At 39.8% G+C, this 17,651-nt stretch overlaps 1 protein-coding gene across 1 annotated transcript in view; it reads right to left on the minus strand.

Moving 5' to 3' along the window:
• Positions 1-17,651, minus strand: part of DYNC2H1 (dynein cytoplasmic 2 heavy chain 1) — a 187,464-nt gene that overhangs the window by 35,392 nt on the left and 134,421 nt on the right. The window contains exon 83 of the mRNA XM_074860186.1: positions 8,736-8,852. Coding sequence (XP_074716287.1) covers positions 8,736-8,852 — 117 coding nt within the window. The remainder of the gene's footprint in view (positions 1-8,735; positions 8,853-17,651) is intronic.

Raw genomic sequence — 17,651 nt, forward strand, 5'->3', positions numbered from 1 at the left:
ACAAAAATATAGCGGTGATTCCTGTCCCTCTGTTCATGACAGCCAGACATTTGGACTTGATGAAACACTTATGCAGCACCATTGTGTCCTGATATTTTTGTGCTCCTCTGAAAACTATCACATGATGGGTAATGCCTGAGTTCTGTTGGATAGTGATTTCCAACTGATCCAGTTATGTGACAATGAAGTGCTTATATAGGTCCTGATCTACACTCTGTCATGGCACAAGCCTATGTGGGAAGAGAATGGACACCAGGACAGAGGTTGGTTGAATTACTCTGAGGGCCCAGCCCTGGACAACAGGCTGTAGTGGACACCATCCTTTCAAATTAAGGAAGATTTTTTTTAAATTTGTGTAATGTTTGCTTGACAAGTTATTCAGTGATGGTCCCATTTTTTTCAGTAAACAGTCTTTCATGCAAACTTTTACTGAGCATCTGAGTATTTGGGGTTTTTTTAACTTAATGGCAGGTTCATGAGCATTTAATTAATTTGATTAGTGTTAAGCTGTTATTAAATCACACTGATAGACACTGCAGAAGCAGTTTTAGGACAGTATTCATTACAAGGGTGTTTTCAAATGAAGCTAATATAGATGAAAATGTCAAGACATTCTGTATTAGTCCAGAACAGCTAAACAGAACGAGGAAGTTTGCTTATGTAACTTTCAACAGGAGTGCACTGACTGGAACCAGATTTTAAGTATTTCATTTAAAGTAAAATTCAATGAAAAATTCCAGAGTCTGCATTCAAGCTGGACTAATAAACCCTGGATGAAGGGGAGGCAGTTTCCATGATTCTATTGTTATGGATAGACAAAGAATAATAAACTCCCCCGCTCAACAATTTCAGAATGTCTGAATAATTGGTAGTAACACTTAACAGGGCTTTGAAAAATGTATGCCACTGAGAGGAAAAAAAAAAAGAGTCCTGCAAATTTCCAGAAATATTTCTGAAAAAAGCAACAACATATTAAGTCCTCATTACTGTATTAATACATAAGAACAATTTCCCATGTCAAAATGTCTAAAATTAAAAAGCTAAAATTTCTACTGTACAGATGCTACTTTTGCTGTTTGGCCACAAAGACTGTGATAGCTCTAAAACTGAGCACAAAGGACTACTATTCACAGAATCACAAAATTGTCACGGTTGGAAGGAACCTCTGGAGACTCTCTAGTCCAACCCCATGTTCAAAGCTACAATAGGTTGCCCAAAACTGCATCCAGTCAAGTTTTCGACATCTCCAAGGATGGAGACTCCACAGTCTCTCTGGGCAACCTGTGCCAGTTTTTGACCATCATCACAGTAAAAAAGTTTTGTCTTCTGTTTAAATGTCATTTCCCGTATTTCAGTTTGTGCCAATGGCCTCTTGTTCTGTCATGGGACACCACTGAGAAGAGCCTGGTTCTGTCTTCTTTACTTCTTCCCATCAGCCAGTATACACTAAATAATAAAATTTCTTCCGAGGCTTCTCTTCCCCAGGCTGAACAGTCCCAGTTCTCTCATCATCTCCTTGTATGACAGATGCTCTTGTCCCCTAACCATCTTAATGACCTTTGGAAATCCTTGGAAATTGTTTTGAGGATTATTTACTCAATCACCTTCCCAGGTGAAGCTCAATGACGTATTGTTATCTGGATCTTCCTTTTTGCCCTTCTTAAAGAAAGGAGTGACAGTTGCTTTCTTCTAGTCCTCAAGAATCTCCCCCAGTCACACTGATCTTTCAAAGATCACTGAGAGTGGTCTCACAACTGCAGCAGCCAGCTCCCTCAGCATTCATGGGTGCATCCCATGAGGGCTTGTGAATTTGTTTATATTTAGTTTGTTTAAACACTCCCTAACCTGATCCTCTTCCACCAAGGGTAAGTCTCCCTTGCTCTGTACTTTCCCATTGCTTTTGGGGACCTGGGATTGGCGAAGGCCAGACCTACCAGTAAACAGAGGCAAAGAAGACATCTAGTACTTCAGCCTTCTCCTTGTCCTTTGTGGCCAAGTCCTCACTTCCATTCAGTAGTGACCCTACACGTTCCCTAATCTTCATTTTGTTGCTGATGTACCTGTAAAAACCATTTTTGTTGCCCTTCTAATGGGTTAACAGCACCACAACTGCTGCTAAACTACAGGCTGTAAAGCTAACTCCATCCCAGCCATACCCAGTTGTGGTACATTAACCTTGGCTGGACACCAGGTGCCCACCAAGCTGCTCTATCACTTCCCTCCTCAGGAGGACAGGGAGAGAAAATAAGATGAAACATCTTGTTGGTCAAGATAAAGGCAGTTTAATGAAAAACAAAGGCCACATGAGGAAGCAAAGCAAAACCACAGAGATTTATTTTTGACTTCCTATCAGCAGGTGATGCCCAGCCATTTCCTGGGATGCAGAGCCTCTACACACAGTGGTTGCTTTGGAAGACAAGTGCCTTAATAATGAATGTTCCCCTACTTCTCCTTTCTCTTAGCTTTTATCACTGAGCATGAGGTCACATAGTATGGAATATCCCTTCAGTCAGTTTGGGTCAGCTGTCCCAGCTATGTCCCCTCCTAACCAACCTCTTGCCCACCCCCAGCCTACAGGTTTTGGGAGGTGGGAGGCTGGGGAGACAGCTTTGATGCTGTGCAAGCACTGCTCAGTAACAGCCAAAACATTGATGTCTTATCAACAGTTCTAGCCACAAGTACAAAGCACAGCACTATATCCACTGCTATGAGAAAAGTTAACTCCATCCCAGGTAGATCCAGTAGACCAGTAACAGCCCTTCACATCCCTCACCAGATTCAACTGCAGACATGCTCTGGCTTCCCTAATCCCATCCCTGCATGCTCATGTCTCTACATTCCTTCCACATCAGCTGTCCCCGCTTCCTTCTCTTCACTTCTTTTTTACATTTAAATTTTGCCAGGAGCTCCATGCTCATCCATACAGGCCTCCTGCTGTCATTACTTGACTTCCTGCATTTTGAGATTGACCACTGAGCTTAGAGGAGGTATTCCTTGAAAAGCAACCAGTTCTCCAGGACTGCTCTCCAGGACCGTGTCCCATGGGATTCTTTCAAGCACATCCCTGAATTGGCCAAAGTCTACTTTCCTGAAGTCTAGAGTCCTGCTTTTTGCTTGTTTCCCTCCTCTCATATTCCTGAGATCCACCATCTCATGGTCACGGCAACCAACGTTGCCATCACCCTTCACGTCCTCAGCAAGTTCTTCCTTCTTGGCAAGTATGAGGTCCTGCAGAGTGCTTCCCCTTATTGGTTCTTCCGTCACCTGAGTCAAGAATTTGTCATCAATACACTACAGAAACCTCCTGGATTGCTTGTGCCCTGCTACACTGTTCTTCCAGCAGATATCAGGGTGGGTAAATTCCCCCCAAAAGACCAGGCTCTGAGAATGTGAGGCTTCTTCCAGGCATGTGAAAAGGTCTCACCTACTTCTTCCTGATCAGGTGGCCCATAGCAGACACCAACTACAATGCTGACTTCTGATCCTCTCAACTGGCATGTTGTACATCTCTAAGGAGAGCTCCATCCATTCCCACTGGTCTCTCACAAAAAGGGCAACTCCCTGTACTCACCTTGCTGGCTTTTCCTTCCAAGAGAACCTATAACCATCCATGGCAGCACTACAGATGTGTGAGCTATCCCACCATGTCCCTTTGACACCTATGAGACCATAACTCTGCAACTGCATGCAAACCTCGAATTCCTCTTCTTTGTTCCACGTGCTTCACCCATTAGTGTACAAGTACATCGGAAAGGCACCCCATCATGGTGATTTCCCAGAAAGGGTATGAGAGCTTTTCCCATAATACTTTCAGGTAGGCACTTCCTTGTTTATATACGAGCACACTTTAGATGGTCCCCCTTCAGCTCTGTTTTATTGATTTTATTGATGATGTTTACAGGCATACTTTGCCTGCCAACCTGGTCAGCTACTTCCTATTTCTGGTCATCCTCTCCCTACCGTGCTACTTCTATTTTAAAACTCTCCTCATCAAGTTGGTCAGGTCCATTTCGAGTAGGCAACCATCAATCCTCAAAAAGTGTCCCATGGTCATAAAAACCAAAACCCTGTTGCTGACACCAGCTGTGCAACCAGTTGTAGGTTCTGTCCACTCCTTCTCATGTCCTCAACCTTCACTGTAAGGATCAAGAAGAAAAAACACCTAGGCCCCCATGCTCTTAAGCACCATCCCCAGACCCATGTAGTCATGCTTCATATGGTCCACATTACCCCTGGCAGTATGACTGGGGCCTATGTGGAAAAGCATCAATGGTTAATAGCCTAAGGGCCAGACAAGCCTCAGCAGTCTTTCCACAATGTCCCAGATCTGAGTCCCTGGCAAGCAGCAAACCTCCCTAGACAACAGATCAGGTCAGAAAACCTGAGCATCCTTCTCCCCACAGCAGGGAGTTGCCCTGTACTATTCCTTACCACTTCCTCTTGGCACTTCTGTGTGCATCAGGTTTAGTTGTCTTGGGAGCTTCATTGGACAGAGCTCCCAGCCTCTTGTCAGCTATGAGGGCACTAAATCTCTTCTGTAAGTGCAAATCTTGAGATGGCGCAGAAGTTGTCCTCCTTGTGCCAGAAGTCACAAGCTTCCAGGCTTTGCCATCCTGTAAGTCTTCACCTCCTATCCTAACAGACCCAGACTCTGCCTGCAACACCTTCAGGAAAGCTGAGGGCTTGGCTCTTTAAGCTTCAGTGTCTCAGAAAAGATCTGGCTAATCTATTTCTGATGCTGCGAAGTCTGCTAACCTCCTCTCACAGCTCCTTTATTTGATGACGCAAGATCCTCAACAAGCAGAAATCTCCTGCAGGTTAGAAGACCACTTCCTGCTGCCCCAGCCTCAGGAAGAGGCACCTCCTTGAGACCTGCAGAGCTGCATTCTCCTTCTGGAGCTCTGTCTGAGTCAAAGTTCTCATCTTAGTGGGTCCATTGCTCCAGCAGCAGCTGGGGACTGTGTCCTGTGGCATGTCACTACCATTACTGAGAAGTTGTATCCTCTACTGAGCAAAGTTGCTGGTCTTCTGTAAGCTGTTCTGCACAAACTGCTGTGCCAACTGCTGTGTGCATTTGCTGCTTCTGTTAGCTGCACTCAATGCTATTGATTGAGAGATTACAATTTGCACTCATGAAAAAATACAAATATTATTTTACACACTTTAAGGTGGTATAATTCTTCAGTGGGCATATCACTAAGAAAGTTAAATAGTCCATTTACAGATTTGTGAAATGTTGTCCAATATTAGGTAAAAGTTTTGTTTTATCACTGATTTCTGAAATTCACTGACTACATAAATTCTATAGACATTCTGTCAATTTAGCTGTATTATACACTCTAAATTATTTAGACTAATTTTTGTAAGATGAAACACCAATGTTCAGTCCAGAGAAATACCCAGTCAAATGCTGTCTATTATTTTATCTAAACTTGGACACTACAGAATACAAATGTGATCACCATATGGTATTAAGAGTGTAAAGATAAAAATATGTCCACACTTAAAGATTATGATCAATTATTACAGTATAAATTCTACAGGACAAACCTATGTCAAGTGGTAAATTTTGTTATGCTTCAGAACCATCAGCACTTAGATGCACAATAACTATTTTCAAGGTATTTGTAAAATAATCCCTTTTGAATTAATCCTTGAATTACATACTCAGCACTGGAATAAAAATGTTTAAAAACACACTTAATCTTTGTCTACATATTAACAAGTTTCTGAGCATTTTTTTGCCTCTGGAATAAAAAGTAGCTCATTTTAAAAACACCTTTGAATTTATAAATAGATTAGCTAGATTCAATTCAGAACTACTCTTCCTGAGTTTCAGTAGTTTGAAACATATATTCAACCATTATTTCCAACTACCCTTAGTGCTAAGTACATTTGACAGATAGAAAACTAGTATTTGCTTCTTGTAAATAAAATGGAAGGTATTGTCAGCATCTATCCCATCTGCCTCTACTTTCCTACTATCTGTATGCAATAGATAAAAGAAGATAATAACAATAATAGTAACAACAACAATAGCCACCACCTCATGAAGTTCAACTAGGCCAAATGCAAGGCCCTGCACCTGGGTCAGGGCAAGCCCGGTATCAATACAGGCTGGGGGATGAAGGGATTGAGATCAGCCCTGTGGAGAAGGACTTGGGGGTACTGGTGAATGAAAAATTGGACATGAACCGGCAATGTGTGCTTGAAGCCCAGAAAGCCAACCATATCCTGGGCTGCAAAGAGGTGTGGCAGCAGGTCAAGAAAGGTGATTCTACTCCTCTACCCTGCTCTTGTGAGACCCCAGCTGGAGTGCTGCATCCCAGATGGTCCAGACGTGGGACACGAAAACGATCAGAGAGCTGGAACACCTCTCCTATAAAGAAACGACTGAAAGAGTTGGGGTTTTTCAGCCTGGAGAAGAGAAGGCTCTGGGGAGACCTTACTGCAACCTTTCAATATGTAAAGGGGGCTTATAAGAAAGACAGAAAAAGACTTTTTACCAGGGCCAATGGTGACAGGACAAGGGGCAATGGTTTTAAACTGAAAGAGGGTAGATTTAGACTGGATATAAGGAAGAAAGTTTTTATGATGAGGGCAGTGAGACACTGGGACAGGTTGTCCAGAGAAGTTGTGCATGCTCCATCCCTTAAATTCTTCAAGGTCAAGTTGAAGGGGACCTTGAGCGACCAGATCTAGTTGAGGATGTCCCTGCCCATGGCAGGGGATTGGACTAGTTATATTCAAAGGTTCCTTCTAACCTAAACTATTCTATGACTCTATGATTCTACCATAAAAAGTCTGAAGCTAAACATACATGCTTCCAAAATAGAGGGGGAAAAAATTTTTTTACAGCCTTCAGGAATAGATAGTTTTTGTGATTTTACTTCTTCATACCTGGGAAATCATTTTAGTTCATATCCTGTGCCCATTCATGCATAAATAAAATAATGTATGGTTGCTAACTTAAGCAGCAATTCAACTATTTTCTTCATTCCAATTTTCAGGTCTTTATTTAAAACTTCTGAAAACAAACATGATGCCTTCATTGAGCTACCAAAAAAGAATTAGAATGTAGAACTGTATGCAATGTATGTGGAATTTTTATAGATGCCTAGACTTTTTCAAAGCTTAAAGCAAGTACTAGTTGAACAGACTATGAAAGCTAATTTTGATAAAGGACATTATTAGTTAATTTTTTTTAAACACTCGAGCAAATGTGCCCCCCAAAAACCCTACACAAGGTCAGAGGCCATCCTATTCCAAACGACATCCTCAAAAGATAAACAATTTATTCCACTAACAGCATAAAAATGTTAGAAAATCAAAGAAAGTTCAAGATAATATAGAATCATAGAATGGTTTAGGTTGGAAGGGGCATTAAAGATCATCTAGTTCTAACCCTCGCTTCAGCTTCATGGTACTGCATACTCACAACTGATTTATGATACAAGTTTTAAAGAGTGCTTTGAATTTGCAGTGCTAACGATTAATAACGATAAAGAACTAGTCATTAGCAATGTGTGCTGTTAACAACTATTAATGTAGTACACTTTTATTTTACTGTTTAAAAGTGGCCTCATTTATCAGTCTTCCAAACACTACAATCAAAATCTCCAATTTTATGATTATACATGTATACATACACGCAGGAGTTTCATCTGAGCTCTTGCAATGAAGGTTTGCAGGCCTAAAGGTATATTAAACACTAGTCAGTAAGATATAATGGAAGGTGTCACATGGAAATACACTGCTTTTTCTTACAGGATCACAGATCTGGTTAACAGCAGTCCATGTTCAGATATTTCAGAGATTTCAACATGAAGTTATTTAGTACCAAAAGATTATTTTGACAAAAACATCATGTATCATACACTTAGCATGGATTATATGGCAATTTAATGAGAGATTTCAAAATGTAATGGCAAATTCTAATGTGCACCTTATGTAACTTCTTTGTATGTGGTTATCTGAGTAAGGGAAAGGCTCTTCTCATTCCAATGTTGTTGTGTACAAGACATGTTTTTGGGCCACAATGTCTATGATCAATTAATTATGGCTGAGGAGAAAAATAATGGCCAAACGTCTAGGTAGACACCTAGCATGAGGTGAGGGGGATCCTTCCCAAGTATGCGTAGTATCTGCATTTCAAAGAGAATTTGCACACATTACAGCTAAACGGACACCCACAATAAGAATTCAATGGTTGGAAATCAAGCTTTACAATATATGTAAAAAAACCCCACCAAAACGAACCAACCCAGAACAACAAAGGAAAAAAAAAGAAAGTAATACTGGATTTTGCAAGCATTGTAGCAGTAATTTTAATGAATCTCAATTTCAAGCCAGTACCATGTTTCACTATTACAAGGAAAAAATTTAATATTTAAAATCATTAAACATTGCCTTGTGAATATGAGAGAAATGAAGAGACTAAATTCAAATCTAAAATATATTCATGTTTGTGGAAACACAAGATATTAGACTCACGTCTTGTGAGTGTGCTCTCACCTTCATATGGAGAAAGAAGTGATAGCCTGTTATTGGACATAGAGACTTCAAAGCTGATTACATACATGTAACATTGTCATTCCCACCTCAGTTGTATTTAACTTACTTTTTCACTTCTTATGTTTCAATACTCAAGATAATTCTTTAGACCTTATTTTTCATGTAGTTACCAGGGGGGAAAAAAAAAAAAAGTTGTCTTTTCAAATTAGATACTTTCCTACCTGATTAAGTTTCTTCCATAGATTGAGAACAGGAGAAAGTTCAGTAGACCATATTTCTCTGTCAAATTTGCAGCCAGCAGTTACTGACCTGCTCAGGATACGAAGCTGTGAAATGACCTGAGTGATGAGAATACAAATGCTATCTTTAAGAAGGATAAACAAACTTATTTTACTACAAAAATGCAACACAATAGCACATACTGATTTATCTATGGACTATACTTTTCTGCATACTTAATTACTAGTCATGATCTATTCAAAACACAAACAATACCCATATCCAAATATAGAACATACTTGAGCCTCATTCATATTAAGCCCTAAACAAACAAATCCATGTTTTTCTTATCACAGTTATTGTCTTTGTTCAACTATAATTAAAAACTAATGAGGTGTATAATTAATTAAAAAGCATCTTTTCCACAAAATCTACAGACAAAACTCAAGCTCTGACTTTAACTAGGCTCCATCTGTAATTAAAAAAAGAGAAACAAAAAAGCAGAATATGTTACTAAATATATATAGTACCTATCTGGCATCAAAACTCCAAGACAGTTATAATCAATTCATAATGATCTCCAACAGATCTCTTACTTAGATATTCATGCTACATCATATTATTTAACTGCATATTTTTTAAAGAAAGAAAGCAAGCAATTAAAATAATAACTACAAAACTTTCAGAAAGAAGGGAAGCTTTCAGTTCATTAGGTCCAACTGCCTTTTATTGTTAGCAACCCTGATGACTCCACACATAAATGTATCAAATATATGTATACATAGATAAAGAAAGAATACTGAAATTAAAATTCTTCAGTGATATTGCAGTCTGTCCTGTAGACTTCATATAAAACTCCTGGTATTTTTCAGTATTTTAGCTAAATTTTAGTTATTTTCCACACTACATTTTTTGGAATACATGTTAGAGAAGAACTTACTAATTCTTTCCTCTTTTGCTTGACTTCAAAGAATTAAAACTGATAATAAATTTTTTTTAATCATTCAGAAGGACTGGACTATTTAATTGTTAGACAGAATGAGGCAGGAAATCAAGTTGTTTCTGCTGGCTTTTGACTTATTGTCTATTTGAGAGGTGCAATGATGTGTTTTCTTTTTCATTTTTTTTTTCATTGAAGCAAACAGCAGCTTCTTATTAGCTTTGATATGGACTATGAAGCACTACAAGACTATAAAACACTGAACCATTATTTTAACTTCTATAACATTTACTATAATTTTATTCTTATATTAAATGTCTTAAAAGACATAAACCAAAAGATAAATATACATAATGAATAAATATATCAAATCTATCTCTATAACATAGAATCATAGAATCATTTAGGTTGGAAAAGACCCTTAAGATCAAGTCCAACCATAAACCTAACACTGTCAAGTCCACACTAAACCATGTCCCTAAGCACCACATCTACACATGTCTTTCAAATAGCTCCAGGAATGGTGACTCAACCACTTCCCTGGACAGCATTTTCCAATGCTTGACAGCCTTTTCAATTAATAAATATTTCCTAATATCCAATCTGAACCTCCTCTGGCACAACTTGAGGCCGTTTCCTCTTGTCCTGTCACTTGTTACTTGGGAGAAGAGACTGACACCCACCTCTCTGCAACCTCCTTTCAGGTAGTTGTAGAGAATGACAAGGTCTCCCCTCAGCCTCCTCTTCTCCAAACTAAACAACCCCAGTTCCCTCAGCCGCTCCTCATAAGACTTGTGCTCTGGACCCTTCACCAGCTTCGTTGCCCTTCTCTGGACACACTCCAGCCCCTCAATGTCATTCTTATAGTGAGGGGCCCAAAACTGAACACAGTAATCCAGGTGCGGCCTCACCAGTGCCGAGTACAGGGGTAAGATTACCTCCCTGTCCCTGTTGGCCATGCTATTTCTGATACAAACCAGGATGCCATTGGCCTTCTTGGCCACCTGGGCGCACTGCTGGCTCATATTCAGACAGCTGTTGACCAACACCTCCAGGTCCTTTTCCACCAGGCAGCTTTCCAGCTACTCTTCCCCAAACCTGTAGTATTGCCTGGGGTTGTTGAAACCCAGCTGGAGGACCCAGCACTGAGCCTCATTGAACCTCATACAATTGGCCTCGGCCCATCAATCCAGCCTATCCAGATCTCTCTGAAGAGCCTTCTTACCCTCAAGCAGATCAACCCTCCATCCAACTTGGTGTTGTCTGCAAACTTAACAAGTGTGCACTTGATCCCCTTGTCCAGATCATCGATAAAGATATTAAACAGAACTGGCCCCAATACTTGTGACCAGCCACCAACTAGATCTAACTCCATTCACCACCACTCTTTGGGCCCAGCCATCCAGCCAGATTTTACCCAGTCAAGATTATGCCCATCCAAGCCATGAGCAGCCAGTTTCTCCAGAAGAATCCTGTGGGAAATGGTTTCAAGACTGCCACCCAGAAGTCCAAGATGGAAGTTCTGCTAACGCCCCTCCTTACTTCGCCAAGAATCAAAAACTGTGCCCAAGTCAGACTCCAACCATCACATCACCCACAAGTCCAGCTGGGCGCCTTCCCTAGTTGGCTCACTCACCAGCTGTGTCAGGAAGTTATCTTCCACACACTCCAGGATCCTCCTGGACTGTTTCCTCTCTGCTGTATTGTATTTCCAGCAAACATCTGGTGAGTTGAAGACCCCCATGAGAACAAGGTCTAGCAATTGTGAGACTTCTCCCAGCTGCTTATAGAGTATTTCATCTGCCTCTTCATCCTGGTTGGGTGGTCTATAAGAGACTCCCACCATGATACCTGCCTTGTTGGCCTTTCCCCTGATTCTTACTCATAAACACTCAAGTCTATCATCATTAAGCTCTAGACAATCAAAATACTCCCTAACACACAGGGCTACTCCACCACCTCTCCTTCCTTGCCTATACCTTCTGATGAGTTTATAGCCATTCAACTGCAGCACTCCAGTTGTGCAAATCATCCCACCATGTCTTCCTGATGGCAACTACGTCATAGTGTTTCTGCTGCACAATGGCTTCCAGCTGCTGTTTGTTGCCCATGATGCATGCACTGGTGTAGATGCACTTCAGCTGGGCTATTTATCCCAATACCTTTTTGGGGGGAGAAGCCCTAATTCCTATTAATAGGCCATTCTCAGCTGCTTCCATGATTTCTAACACATCAACAACCCTTGCATCTTTGATGCTGCATGGATCTCCATCCCCTACCTTCACTGAGATGGCAGACCTAAGGACCTCTCTAGCACACCATGCCTCAAACACTGGTGCGGTGCCCCTAGGCTTATCTCTAGCGAGCCTGGTTTTATTCCTTCCCCCCTTCAAATCTAGTTTAAAGCTCTTGCCATGAGCCCTGTTAACTCCTATGCAAAGATCCTTTTCTGACATTGAAACAGGTGTACTCCATCTGTTGCCAGCAGGTCTGGTGTCGTGTAAACTGACCCATGATCAAAAAGCCCAAAATTCTGCCAGTGACACCAGGCTGAGAACCAGGTATTAATTTGCTGGCTCTTCCTGTTTCTTCCCTCATCATTCTCTGCAACTGGAAGGATAAAACAGAACACTACTTGTGCTCCTGATCCCTTAAGCAGTTGTCCCAAGGCCCTGAAGTCTCTTGATTGCCCTCGGACTTCTTGTTGCAACTTCATCACCTGAAAAATCAATAACAGATAATAATCTGAGGGCCGTACCAGGGTAGGAAGTTTTCTCTTCACATCTGTAACTCGAGCCCCAGGGAGGCAGCAGATGTGGGTCCAATGGCATATTGGGCCTTCTGTTCCCTTCAGAAGGGAGTCTCCTATGACGATGACCTGTCTTTTTTTCTTTATGGAAGCGGTTTTGATGCAGGGCACAGGCTGACTTAACGTTGGCAATGCCTCCAAGCTAGATGAACCATCGTCCTCGTTATTGTCCGGTTCCACTTGCAGAACCTCATACCTATTACACAAGGGCGCCTGGGAAGGTGGGGTAGTCACAGAGGAGACGTGCCTGCTGTGCCGGGCACGAACTTGTTCCCATTGCCCCCTATCCCTTAAGTCACCCTGTTCAGCCAGGCGGAGAGAGGATCGGGAATCCTCCGTACCATGCATCCTGTCTGCCTGTTGGGCCTGTCCCAGGGAAGGTGGGGTGTGATTCCAGTAGTCTCTCTCTCTCTCTCTCTCTTGCACTCCCTGATACTGAACCTACTCGCCTCCTCCCAGAGCTCTGTCACTAAGTGGAGGAGTTCCTGCACCGGGATGCACCTCCCACAGCTGTGCTCACTGCTGCCATCCCGGACTGGCATCTGAGCAGGGCCCACCCTGCAGCCGGGCACCGGGGTGGCAGCATGTTCCCACCACAGCTCTGGCTGGGCAGCTGCGTCGGCCGTGGTGGATGCAGAGCTTAGAGAGGCCATGGCTTTCTGCCAGGTAGAGAGTAAAGCAAGCAGTAGAACCACAACTGGACAACAGGAGAGCAGATTTTAGCTTAGTCAGGGATCTCCTTGGCAGGATCCAATGGGCAACTGCCCTGGAGGGTAAAGGGGGCCAGAAGAGTTGGTTAATCTTCAAGAACAAATTCCTCAAAGCACCAGAACAGTCCCTTCTGATGTGCGGGAAGCAAGCATGATAAGCAAGCCAAAGAAAAAGTATAGCAGAAGATCAATACGGATGAAGAGGAAGCTAGTGATCTCAAATGTAAAAAGGTAATCCACAGAAGATGGGAGCAGGGATGGACTACCCAGCAGGGATATAAAGACATTGCTCAATTGTGTTAGGATGGAGTGAGGCAAACCAAATCGCAGCTGAGTTTGAAACCAGCAATGGATGTGAAGGCCGACAAGAAGGGCTTCTGCAAGTATTCTAGTAGCTAAAGGGAGGAAAAGAAAACACAAGTCACTGCTCAGTATAGCTTCTGTTATGGAAAATAAGATTTCAACCTCTTATTCTCATAACTTAAAATTAAACTTAATAATTCTTTGTGTGTTCCAGCTATTGTGAATAGCAGAAAAGATTCTTGCTTAATTTAGCAAAAAATTATTTTCGCTGATTGATGTTTTGATCATAGTGTCTTTATCATTCCTGTTATTCTTCCTCCTTTTCACTCTGCACAGATGCAAATGTTCTGACAAGCAATACAGATAACAAACACACATTTCTGCCTTCCAGTTATCATTCTTTTAGCTATAGTTCTGGCTATTGTAATTTGGTTTAGGATAGTTGTCTGCCATCATTTGCAAAGAAATAAAACATTTATATCAAATATACTTTAACTGGTAATTCAGTTTGCAGTACTTCATATAAAGTTGCATATTTATACTATAAAGCTGCAAAAAGTTTATATGATTGCTTTGTGAATATGGGGGATTGAAAATATTAAGTATTGTATTCTTTTTTTAAGTGCCTTCATAGATATAAACACTTAGCTTCATATAGCTGAAATGAATTTGAAAAGTAGTGACTGCAAGATCAAGTAATTAAAGTATTTTCTCACTCTAGTGTATAGGTTTAGCTATTTCTAATTATCTAATCATAGAATTTGTCAATATAATTTAAATAGGAAATACACTATCTATCCATTATTTCATTCTTTGTTCTTCAGTGCACCTATATCTGTTTCTGGTTCGTATATTTTGTCAAAGTAGCTCAAAAATATTGGGATGTGATTATCAAAAGTAAAACACTTAAAAGTGTTCAATCAAAAGAAATCAAGTTTTAACTTTCAGTGTTTCAGAGCACTGTAACATAGTATGATCTTTCATCAAACGTTCATGGAAATTCTTTAACTCTTTCCAGTTCATCACATTTCTTCTCTGAAGTACAACAATGATGGTATGATGGTAGCATAACTTACTACTAAAGTTTCCATGACAGCACACTGTTTTCAATTGACTGTAACTTTTTTAAATTAATGGGTTGGGTTGAAACTTCGTGTACTGGTGGTTCTTTCAGCCTGATTACTTTTTGAAAATTTTAGCCTAGAACAGTCATTGACCTTCAAGAAACAGAGGAAACATACATTTTAGTCATGTCAAAATACTCAGATTGACCTCATCTTGGAGCTGCTTCAGCATCCCAAACTTTTGCTAAGGGACTGCAAATTTGATGGACATTTTTTTGTATGCCATTTTTTATATCCATGAAATCTGTCCAAAATTAAGAAAGAATTAGAGATTGTAAAATAGTAACTCATATTACTGCTTCAATATAATGACAAGTTTGATTTTAGAACTTGAATGCTATAAGTATTTTATTCTCACAAATCACAGTGAAGTTTCTTACAGTGCTGACCAGTCTATGCTACTTCAAATCAGCTAAAGCCTGAGAAAAGGTTTACTCAGTACTCTCAAATCAGTCTCTTTCTGAATGTTATGCAAATGAAAAGAGAAGTTGATTTTTTTATAGGATCATAGAATAATTCAAGTTGGAAAGGACCTCAGGAGTTCTCTAGTCTAACCTCCTGCTTGAAGCATGGTAAGCTCTGAGATCACACCAGGTTGCTCAGGGCTTTATCTGGCATGGTCTTGAAAAATCCCAAGTACAGAGATGGCACAACTTCTCTGAATGATCTGTTCCACTGCTTTACTGTCCTAATGAAAAGGTTTTCCCTAATATCCAATCTGGACCTTTCTTGTTACAGTTTATGTCCTGTAAAAACAAGAGAGTCAAATGCATGGATGGGGACAAAGAATGTGTTACGACTGGGAATGACCTGAATAAAATCATGACTGGGATATATATCCCTATTAGAATTATCGGGTGTATCACAAAAGTCTCCCAGGTTATGTAGTATGCTTGTAGTTGCTCCACGGAACTGTTTTCACATCCAGGCAAGAGAAACAAGTTTGGAGTTGGAAGGGAAACTGGATTTAAAAGAAAGAGTGTCAGGAATACATCCCTAGGGGCCATATGAAAGACAAAAATGCCTCTGTAAGGTTGCAGGACAGGAATGAGCACACAGACTGAATGAGTACCTAGGAGATGAGCTTGATTCAGCTCACAAAAGGAGTATGATTAGGAATCTGTATTTAAGGAGACCAAAAAACTCTTGGGTTGGGAGAGGGGACTGTACATAGTCACTTAAATCAAACTTACAACATACAAGCACAAATTCACCCCACCTACCCTTAGGCACTTACTTAAAGCTTACTTAGAACTTACTTAAATTACAAAGATTACTACCTTAGCCTCCCTACATAATCAATAGACAGATCTATGTGAGCTAATTTGTCATGTGGAAGGCCCTCCTATTGAGTACATAGGAAAACTAAGTTTCTTACATAGGTAAGATAGGTGGGTCTATGCTGTGGAAATTAGAATGAGGATTTTCCTTTCCCAGCAACCTAACTTCAAAACTGAATAAGAATTCAGCTCCTCTCACTGCACTATATATATGTTACCATCAGGTCAACTTACAATCAACTAAAGACACTTACTCTAGGATGAGATTAATCGTGCCTCAAATATGATACTTCGATGATCACAAAGAGAGACTAGAAGTGACTAGCACAGATGCAGACATCTAGGTCTCTTAAATCACATCTTTTGCACTCTAGTTTGGAAAGGTATCAAGGTATGTATTTATAATACTAAGGAAACTGAAAATCTAATCACAGTTGTGTAATACAGGGTACCCAAAATAAGAGTACTTTTAGACTACTTAAACTTTGAATGCTCACCTTTGCTACTGCAACATGTTCTTTTAATACATTATACACTAAAAGCTCTTATATATTGTGCTAATTCAGGCCAAATACACATCTAAATATTTTTAATAATGATAAGAGTGAAAAAATCTATCATAAAGCAGGAAATCGGTACCATCACTGAAAATATGAGAGGGATGGAAAGGTAGGTAATCAAAATATAAAAGCAATCACCAATAATGGTCTGTTTAAAGAGAGGTGAGAAGATTATTCAGAACCATGAGTCTTTGTAGAAGCTGTTTTAAGTAAGGTCAACCAATCATAACAGTATTCATATAAAAAATTCAATAGAATAATTTATTTGTGAACAGTGCATCTAATAACTATGAATGGCATGCAGAAACTGCTACTGAATATTTTCTCCATTCTTACTGGAAAATTCATACACTGTATGGTTTTTTTGCATTGTCAGCACAGAAAAATGTAAAGTGCATACATTAATAAATGTGGGGTAGTCAAAATGTCAACATTTGTTTGCCTAGTTATTTAGTTAATTGTGCATCTCAGCTTTTTAATCTATTGCATACGTTATGGGTTTCTGAGGATATATGCTGCTATGATATTGACCAACACATTACAGTAAAAAAAACATGTATTTAGAGAAACTAAGAGATATAATGAACAGAATGGAAAGCAATAAAGACAATGAATGATTCCATGTAACTTCATATGGAACTACTAGAAAGTCATGTTTGACTTAAAAATTAAAATAAAAATTCATAGAATAATAAAAATGATTAAATGCCAAGATTTTAAGTTTTCATTCCCTGGAACTTAGATAAAACCAGATTTCTAGGAACACAAAATCTATTTCCGTTATTTACTCATGCACAAGATGAGGAAAAAGTCTTGCCTTCAGTAATTCACAGCTACTGCAAAAAACTGCTACTTCACAAATACAATATATAATAAACACAGGCTTTTATCTAAGTCTTGTATGTATTTCAGAAGCAATCTACCCTACAAATCATACCCAAAAAAATCAAATTTTACACACAGTATTACAATTTGAAAAAGAGGAAAGTCATAAAGTCAAAAATGCATTGTGAAATTCCATGTCTCTGAATTAAAAATAAATTAAGAAATCTAGGCTTAATCATTTCTGAACTAAATATGATTACTGTTCTAAGAATACAAAGCAGAAAAGATTTGCTAGTCATGGAACAGATAAAAGGATTTTTATTTTTGTACAAAAAGCTAACAAACTCTTCTCAGTAAATCTATAGAC

Source organism: Strix uralensis, chromosome 2 (assembly GCF_047716275.1).
Source record: "Strix uralensis isolate ZFMK-TIS-50842 chromosome 2, bStrUra1, whole genome shotgun sequence".
Classification (NCBI taxonomy): domain Eukaryota; kingdom Metazoa; phylum Chordata; class Aves; order Strigiformes; family Strigidae; genus Strix; species Strix uralensis.